General features: G+C 62.5%; 1 protein-coding gene across 2 annotated transcripts; it reads right to left on the reverse strand.

Moving 5' to 3' along the window:
- Positions 1-855: 855 nt before the first annotated feature.
- Positions 856-8,328, reverse strand: WBP2 (WW domain binding protein 2). 2 transcript variants are annotated; one of them, XM_028520264.2, is made up of 8 exons: positions 8,060-8,328; positions 5,964-6,072; positions 4,522-4,657; positions 3,651-3,743; positions 2,863-2,997; positions 2,570-2,692; positions 2,016-2,092; positions 856-1,881 (listed from the first exon to the last, which is right to left on the reverse strand). In XM_028520264.2, the coding sequence occupies exons 1-8, from the start codon at positions 8,116-8,118 to the stop codon at positions 1,828-1,830; spliced, it is 786 nt and encodes a 261-aa protein (XP_028376065.1). In that variant the 5' UTR covers positions 8,119-8,328; the 3' UTR covers positions 856-1,827. The 2 variants fall into 2 exon arrangements, with proteins under 2 accessions (XP_028376065.1, XP_028376067.1); XM_028520266.2 differs by lacking the exon at positions 2,863-2,997 and having other exon boundaries at positions 900-1,881; positions 8,060-8,213.
- Between the last annotated feature and the right edge of the window lie 598 nt (positions 8,329-8,926).

Raw genomic sequence — 8,926 nt, forward strand, 5'->3', positions numbered from 1 at the left:
ACGTGGGCAGGGCACAGGGCGGGGGCTCCAGAGAGGTGTCGCCCTGGCGGGCAGGCAGGCAGGCAGGCAGCCAGCGGCTTAGCCTGCTCCACTCCTCAGGTGACATTCCACCCAGGTGACGGCAAGCTGCCCCAGGCGGGGGTGGCCCTTGGCCCCTGCTCGCACAAGGATAGCCAGGGGAGCGCCCCCTTCAAACGCCCTTGTAGGGGGTGTAGCCAACCCCCGGAGCTCTGGAGAGGGCCCGGCCAGGGAAGAGCCTGGCAGGCAGCGCCCGGCCTCTCTCGGGACGGCCCCTTGGGCCAGAAGAGAAAGGAAAGGGGACACTCGAGCGCTCAGCTTTCTCTGTGCTCAGAGCCCGGCTGACGTGGTGCCTCCCTCCAGGCCCCAGCGTGGGTGTGGGTGGGGGTGGTGGTCAGGCCTGGGCTTGGACTTCGGCTGTTTCCGAGCTCCCTCCACCTGGGCACCAGGGCTCACAAAGAGGGTGGTGGGCGAGGGCATCCTGCAGGGGCCGGCCTGGCCGGCTCACAAGCCTGGACATGCTGCTCGCGGCCACGCTGGGCCCGGGGCAGCCAGAGGCAGCAACTCCATGAGCAAGCCCGGCCCTGTCTCCCAGGCCTCCATCCGGGCAGTCTGGGGCCGCACCAGGCCCACGGGGGCTCAGTAGGTGGGCACAGTTGCTGAGTGACGGCCAGGGAATGGACACTGGAGAGGCCTGAGCTTCCTGGGGCCAAGTGGGCCGTGAGAACAAGGGACTCTCACACACAGCCCAGGGAGCACTGGCCCCGCCTCCCCCCACCCCCACAGTCAGCCCCCCTCCCCCCGCCTCGCCCTGTCCCCACACAGAGCCAGACATGGTCCAGTCACTTCGTTTTTACTGCTTCACATTTCCAGCGAACAAGTCAAGGTGCAAACAGGGTTTATTTCACATTAATATATTAACTGGACTTTCTCTTTTTGGTCAAATAAATAGGGAAGTCTCTTTAAATAACCATCTCCTCACTTCGTGGCAAGTCCAGGGCACAGCGCCGACCAGGCGTGGAGCAGAGCGTGGGGGGGGGGCGGGGGGCAGGCCGGGTCCCAGGGGCCTTCGCTCGAGCCCACCCAGCAGCCTCCCGAAGGCATGCGGGGGCGGACACGCTCTCTCCGGCCTCGGGAGCACCCCCCAGACGGATCAGAGAGAAGGCGAAGGGAGCGAATTCCAGAGACGCCAGCAGGGAAGCAGAGCGCCCGGCCCTGACGCCGCCCAGCCCCCCGAGCGGGGGTAACGGAATGACCTGGGCCGGGGCAGGGCAGGGCAGCAGGAGTGGCTGGGGCTGCAGGCTGGCTAGGGATGGAATGCGGGCCGGCAGGCTGGCGGGAGGGGCCGCGCGGCTGGGCACAGGCCGGGGTGCAGGGGATGGGGGCAGGGTCGACGGCCCGGGAGAACGAGAGGCCGAGCGAACAGTGGCTACCAAAGCAAGGGGGCCGGACCGCGGTGGAGGAGGTGGCCAGAGAGTCCCTCTGTGGGCAGAAGCTACTGGAACGAGGCAGGAACACGGGGGACCCCCCGCGCTCCCGAGGAGCCCCCAGAGGTGCCGAGAGGAAGTTATCTGCCCAGCCGTCTGGGCTCTGAGCTAGCGTCTGGGCTCTGAGCTAGCGTGGGAAGCCGGAGGCGTGACTCCGCGTCAAGGGGCCCCTCCCTCCTGCCAACGCAGTTCCTGCTGAGTGTTTTACCACCAGACCTGCGGGGGGGAGCATGCTCCCCCTCATTACCCTCCCCCCCAGACTCGGCCCCCAGGCGCAGGGAGGGAGAGAGAAATGGGAGGCGGGACGCGGAGGGTGAGGGGTCTACTGGGTCTTCTTATCTTCCGGGGGGTAGTAAGGAGGCGGCGGCGGCTGGCTCTACGAAGGAAGAAAACAAGGTTCATGTTAGAAGGTTAGAAGGAGCCGAGGTCTCCCCGGTCCCCGAATCCCAGCCACCCGTGCCCACCCTGCTCACACGCCCACCCAAGTCCCACTGGCGGCCCCCCGCTCACCATGGGCATGTAGACGTTGTGTGGGTTGCCAGGGTCGTAGTAAGCGCTGGCAGCTGCTTCTGCGGCCTTGGCCTCGGCTGCAACGGCAAACACGTTGGGGCTAAGCCTCCCCTCCTCTTCCAGCCGCCCGGGGGCTGCTCCCGGCCCAGTAAGCCAGCCCCCCAACCGCCCAGGGCAGCTGGTGCTGGGACCCAGTTCTCTCGATAAGACAGTGTCACCGCCTCCCTGGCACCCACCACGGGCCACCCTGTCTTCTCCCGTCACCTCTAGTCCTCACCACAACCACGCCAGGGGCGCGGTTACCACCTGCTGCCAGCGGCGAGGCGGAGGCACGGAGGGAGCCCTTCCTGGTGCCAGGGCACACGCGCAGCTAAGAGCAGAACGCCGGAACCCCAGCTCCTCGCCCTGAGCCCACCACACAGTCGGTCCCCAGCCAGGGGGCATGCACCATCTGGGGCTTGTAGCCGGCCTCTGGCCGCTCTCTGCGGCGACCCTCCGTGCTGCCTCAGGGACAGGGCTGGTCTCCCAGGACTGCTAGGAGCCTGGGGCCTCACCTGCAGGGGTGGCGGGGACTTCAGGCCCACTGACCGGCGACTCCATGGGCCCGGGGTAGGGCGGTGGCGGGGGGTGCACATACCCCATGGCCCCATCCATCATGGGTGGTCCAGGATAGAACTCTGCTCGGCGAGAGAGGGACGGGGACCCAGTGAGCAGCCCAGCCTCCCGGCCCCTCTGTCAGCCCTACAGCAGGTCACTCGGCCCATGTCTCCCCTCTGCACCGCCCTGGCCTGGGTGGGGCTGGTTAGTGGGTGGGGCGCGGGGTGGGCAGCGAAGGACACACACTCACCAGGTGGGGGCGGTGGGTAGGGGTAGCCGGGAGGGCAGGGGTACATCCCGTTGGCGACGGGCGGGGGAAAGACATAGGCCCCGCCGGGCAGGTAGGGGTACCCGTAGGCTCCAGTGGGGGCTTCGCCTCGGGAGGCTACAAGCACAGGGGAGAGAGCAGTGAGCGCCCCGCCCTGGGACTGGGGAGAGGGCGGCCCCGCCCTGGCGCGGGGAGCCACGGGGTGCTGGGCTTGCACGTGCACAGCAGACCTGCCTCACCCCACCCCGCCCTGTTCCCCGCCCACACCTGAGCTGGCCTCGGTCGGAAGGAGGGGAAGGAGGTGAGGGGTGGGGGTGGGGAGAGAGGTCAGAGCGGGAACGGGGTAGAGGGAGGGCTGGGGTGGAGGGGGAGGAGGCTCAGAGACGGGGTAAAGAACGGGGCTGGGGGGGCTGGGACGAGGTGAGGGGCCCCGCTGTGCACGTGTCCTGGTGATTTAAGATGGACGCCTAAGGGGGGCTTAATTGTTGCGCATCTTGTTTTTATGCGGCCACAGTCAAGTGTCCTGGAGTCCAAACAGCTTCGTCAAAATGCCCTCTCCTGTTGCAGGTGGGGACCCCAGCCCGCCTGTGTCAGGCACAGGTCAGAGTGACACTAACCCAGGTTTCCTTCCCAGCTCCCAGCCCCGGTCCGCCCAGGGCCCAGAGACTTATCTCTTCAGAGCTTAAAAACACCACAGAAAGGAAACAAACTCAAATGAACAAAAAGCCACACACGAGGGCCTCGGCCCCGAAGTTCTAGAGCCTTTTTACCTTGCGATGCCACCTGCAGCATCCGCTGTCCGAACTCGATGGCGCCCCCTGCTGCGAAGGTCAGCTTGTAGGAAGCAGAGCCCTCCCAGCCGCCTGGGAAGGGACAGCACGGTGACAGCTCAGGAAGGAGGCCGGACCGCTCTGGAGAGAGGGCCGTCCGCCCTCCCCAAGTCCCTGCCCGCGCCGCCCGGGAGGCTGTGGGGAGGGGCTGGCTCTACGGCATCTCGACTGGACCGGACGCCGGCCCCACGCCAGCGCCGGGCGGCCGCCTGCTGCAGAGTGAGGGCGTCTCCTTCCCGGAACGAGCCGGTCCCCCCACTGGGCACTGCGGGAGCGTCTGCACCAGGGCCTCCCGCCCCCAGCAACGAGGCGTCCCGGGAGCAGGTACAGCCGGTGACCACCAACACTCAAGTTCAGAGCACATCTCAGCCCGAGGGGGCCTGGGGTGGCCCCCCGCCCCTGCAGCTGTGAGCTCCTGGGGCTGGCGGGGTGTGGGGGGCAGAGCCTGCCACCAAGCAGGGCCTCCTGGGCATCACAGAGGAGCGGCTGGCTGCTCCTGGGTCCAGGGAAAGGCCCTTCCCAGACCCCGACACGGTTCCCACCCACAGCTCAGACCTGGACCCGCCGCCCAGCAAGGCGCGTGAGCTGCCCCTGCAGCGCCAGCCCCGCCCCCCCCAGGTCTTGTCAACCAAAGGCCACGTCTGCGCCCCGGCTGGCAGCCCCGGTGTTAGTTGTGGAAGCTGGTTCACAGCCAGGGAGAGGACAGGCTGGGATGACAAGGGACCGAACAGGCGCCCCCAGGGCAGTGGCCGGAGCTGCCCCGCAGCCCCTCCCCCAAAGCCCCGACGCGCAGCCGCAGCCCGGCACCCACCTCCGGCCTCGGCCTTCACCGTCCCCTTGATGTAGTTCGCGCCGAACACGGGCTGCTTGATCTCGCAGTCCTTCATCAGGTAGAAGGGCATCATGAAGGACTGCATCGCGTCCTTCCCCTTGGACAGGAAGATGACCTGGCGGGAGAGGGGACGGGCACCATCAGCGGCCGAACCCTGGCCCCCGGCCCCCCTTCCTGTGGGCGGGCAGCCCGAGCCAGGGTCCGGCAGCCACAGAGCTCTCTCTGCTCCAGACGCTCGTGGAGGAGCTCTTTAAAGAGAAGACCTCATGCAGGGAGGCCAGATGTGCGCACAGAACACCGTGCCGCTCCCAGACAGCACGGCTCTGCCGCTCCAGCGGTGGCGAGGGGGTGGCGACCGTGCACAGGCGGGCAGAGATGGGGCAGAGGGGCGGGCCCAGGGCAGGGGATCCAGCTGAACTCAGCGGAGCTGACGGCAAAGGAGCAGCAGGGGGCCAGGGCCGGGACTCGGGGGGCGTCCTGACCTTCCCTGGGACTCACTGCCCAAATTGCAAGGGTCTCCCACCCGCGCCTGTGGAGCCTTCTGTTTCCAACCCACAACTCCGGTGACTGCAGATGCCACCTGAGCCATCAGAAATGGGTGTCAGCCCTGGCTGGTATAGCTCAGTGGATTGAGCGCGGGCTGCGAACCAAAGCGTCGCAGGTTCTATTCCCAGCCAGGGCACATGCCTGGGTTGTGGGCCATGACCCCCAGCAACCGCACATTGATGTTTCTCCCTCTCTCTTTCTCCCTCCCTTCCTTCCCTAAAAATAAATAAATAAAACCTTAAAAAAAAAAAAAAAAGAAATGGGTGTTGAGCCTCTCCCTCCTCCACTAAATCCTGGTGACTAAGATTTGAAGATACGTTCCTCTTCCACCCATTCAAGTCGAACTCCTGGGTATCAACAGATTCTCTTCCAAGAATGTGCATCTGCGTTTCTCTGGAAGTCTCTTGGCAGCTGCCTGGGCGACCTCAGGCAAGAACCATTGTGCAGACCGGCCCTTCTCGCTCGGCGGGGTTCTGCGGGTTCTCTGCCCAGTCCCGAGGCCGTGGCAGTGCTCCCATTCACCACGTCCACCACCCTGGGTGTGCAAAAGGCCTCACAGGCTGCTCTCAGAGAAACCAAAACAACAGCAGCCTTCCCCTCCAGGCCCAGGTCTGCCCAGCAGCTGCATCCGCACGCAGAGACTTTGCAGCTCTGCGACTTACATGGATTCACTGCCCGGTGCTCAGTTCGGCTGTGCAGACTGTCCGGTGGTTCTGGGACCCAGAAGCGTGTGGCAGAGGAACACCCAGAGTGAGGAAGGGACACGCACCTGAGTCACAGGCCACCGGACTCACCAGGCTGAGGCTGACCTAAGACGCACCTCAGCCTGCAGGAACCACGAGCCTGCAAAGCCACCCTTGTGCTGCGCCACTCACCCGGTAGGGGGTAAGGTAGACGGTGCCCTTCTTGGTCCCTTTGAAGGCCTCGGGCACGTTCTTCATGTCGTTGAACGTAAGTTCCACATGGTCATAGGACATGAGGATGCTGCGGGGAGGAGAGAGGGAAGGCCCCAATGAGACTGTGTGCAGCCACGACCTGTTACCCCGGGGACCGGACTCTCCTGGCGTGCAGATCCCCAGCGTGTCATCCCTTTAACAGTTCCAACACTGCTGCCACGAACCCCCACTGCAGTCGTGCGACAGCCGAGAAACTTGGGGTTCTACGGAATTTCCCCAAACCCCACTATGCAACCCGAGTGGCCAGCATGGCAGAAGAGCCCCAGGGAGCCCCAGGGCTCTCCAAGCCGGTCAGGTTATCGGCGTTAACCCTCCTATTTTCTTCTGAGTCCTTATGACACGCGTTGTTTTTGTTGGCTCGTTGTTCAATCCCGTCGCTTACCCAGTACATGAGGGCTGACTTCAGCGTCCCTTTACCCTGCGATTCCTAAGCGGGGACCCTGCACACACATTTTCCTGGGAAAACCTACAGCTCTCGTCGCTCTCAAAGGGGTTCACGACTTGAAGAGTAGGGTTGACTGTTTTACAGGTGAGACAGTAAACGCTAATTTAAACTTCCACTGCCGTAACCACGTGTTCTTCAGCGATGAGGCTGAGGCACTTACTTCCTGAAACAAGGCACACCGTTCCTTAGCCACACTGAGCCCTAGGCCAGGTAGGAGGCCGCACGGGACACGTACGGTCTCATCCCAGAGAAGTCTCACCGAGACAGTGAGAGAAACAGTCCCGGGAGATGTTACCAAATGGCATCAAAAGTGTGTCAGGCCAGGGACCGGCGGGCACGCAGCGGCTCCACTGGGCGCAATGTGAGGTTTCTCCGATTGTAAGATAACGAAGTGGGTCTCAGTTCAGTGGTGCCTTTGTCTTCTCCTCCTCCCCCCAATCACTACTCTTGCTCACCAAGGAGGGGTCAGGAGAGGGGACTGGTGTCAGACAAGAAGGACAGCGCAGAGAAAAGAGGCCGTTACCAGGAACAGGATGGTCTGGCGAACTCTGGGCAGGTAAGACGGAGGGAAAGCTGGCATTCTCCTCCGACTCACCAAGCACTCCCGAGCGACAGGCGCTGGGCTAGGTCCAGGCTACAAGGCTCTGAGCCCACCAAGTCTCCTCTGGGGCCTCAGGTTGTTCCTGCACTCCTGCCTTCAAGAAGAGCTCTAGGCTCAGCATGGCTCAGCACAGCTCAGCCAAAGCCGCCTGGTCTGATTCTCAGCGCCCCGGGGAACAAGGAGAGAGGGAAGCCATCCAAGGAACCCAGATGTTGGAGGAGGGGCAGAATTAACTGCGGGGGTGGGGGGGGTTGGTGGAAAGCATCTTGAAGTTGGGAAGCCTCCGTTGCAGGGAGTTACCCAAGCCAACAGGAGAAAGAGGCAAAAACGGACCTTTGTATGGACGGACACGGTGGCAGGAAACGTGTCTCTTGACAAGCATTATCTATGTAAGCTCACCTCTGGCCTATTTCTCACCGGAGCGGTTCTGGAATATGCTGGAAGGCTATTGATTCTGGAGTAAAGATGCCTTTCCTGGAATCCCGTCTCTATTACCTTCCCTGCAAACACACTGTGTACACTAACAGCATCTAACCCACAGGACTTAGGTATTAAAGGCAGAAAAGGAGCAGTGCCTGACGTAGTAACATGTCGGTAGTAACATAGTAAACGTCCAATAAACGGCAGTAATTCTTGTCTAAGGCTTTTCCCATCACTAGAGTCACCGATTCCGGGAAAGGGCTTAAAAACTACCCCGAGACCCCACTTGCTACCAAAAAAAAACCCCGAACCCGCTCAGCCGCCCCAACCCCATCCCACAGCTGATCGTGACTCTCGGCCCCTCCCCCCCCCCCGCCCGCGACCCACCCACCGTCCTCCAGCCCCGCCTCCCCCGTCCCCCCCCCCCCAAACACCGCACCACATCAGTTTCCACTCCTGGCCGAGTTATTCCCCACAGCCCACCGCCCAACGCCCACACTCCTGCCGCCCTCCCTTCGGTCCTCCAGGATCCTTTCGCAGTGTTTTCACCTCTCGGTGTTGTTGACGATCACTCCGCCGCCCTCCGAGTGGTTCTTGTTGAGCGCCATAGTCTCTCGGAAAGGGGTCCCGAGACTCGTAACGCAGTACGCTTGCGCCTCTCTGCGGCCCGCCCCTAGTGGCGTCGTTCGTATTAGGATCAGCCAATCACAGCTCTCGAACGGAGGCTGGCCCAACCACGTGACCTCCGAGCATCACGTGGTAAGGCTTTACTCCCTCTCCCCCCTCGTTTCGCCGGCATCGCAAACAAGTTGAAGACTACAATTCCCAGAAGGCAATGCTCCCACCATCTCGCGTAAGCCCATCAAGATGCATTCTGGAACTTGTAGTCTTTCAGGCTATAGGCCTGAAGCGACTCTACCTGGCATCACTAACGCTCGTGTGCACTCCCCACCTAGTCCTGAGAGCTACCGGAATAAACAGTTGGGCACATCACAGGGGAAATTAATCACAAAGGCCCTGATGGTGTAGAATGAGGACTGTAACCTAAACCTGCTGTGTGGAAAAACCTTCCTGGGACATCCCACTCAATGAACATTATACGTGACTTCACCCCCACTCGGGTACAGTAGGGGTGAGCCACAGTCAGGAGTGTCCAACCTGTGGCCTGCGGCCTCATGCAGCCCAGGATGGCTGTGGATGCAGCCCGACACAAAGTCGTAAATTTACTTTAAAAATTATGAGATTTTGGCCCCAGCTGGTATAGCTCAGTGGATTGAGCACAGGCTGCAAACCAAAGCATCGCAGGTTCGATTCCCAGTCAGGGCACATGCTTGGGTTGCAAGCCAGGTCCCCAGTGGGGGCCACGTGAGAGGCAACCACACATTGATGTTTCTCTCTTTCTCCCTCTCTTCACCT

The sequence above is a fragment of the Phyllostomus discolor genome, chromosome 8, assembly GCF_004126475.2.
Source record: "Phyllostomus discolor isolate MPI-MPIP mPhyDis1 chromosome 8, mPhyDis1.pri.v3, whole genome shotgun sequence".
Classification (NCBI taxonomy): Eukaryota; Metazoa; Chordata; class Mammalia; order Chiroptera; family Phyllostomidae; genus Phyllostomus; species Phyllostomus discolor.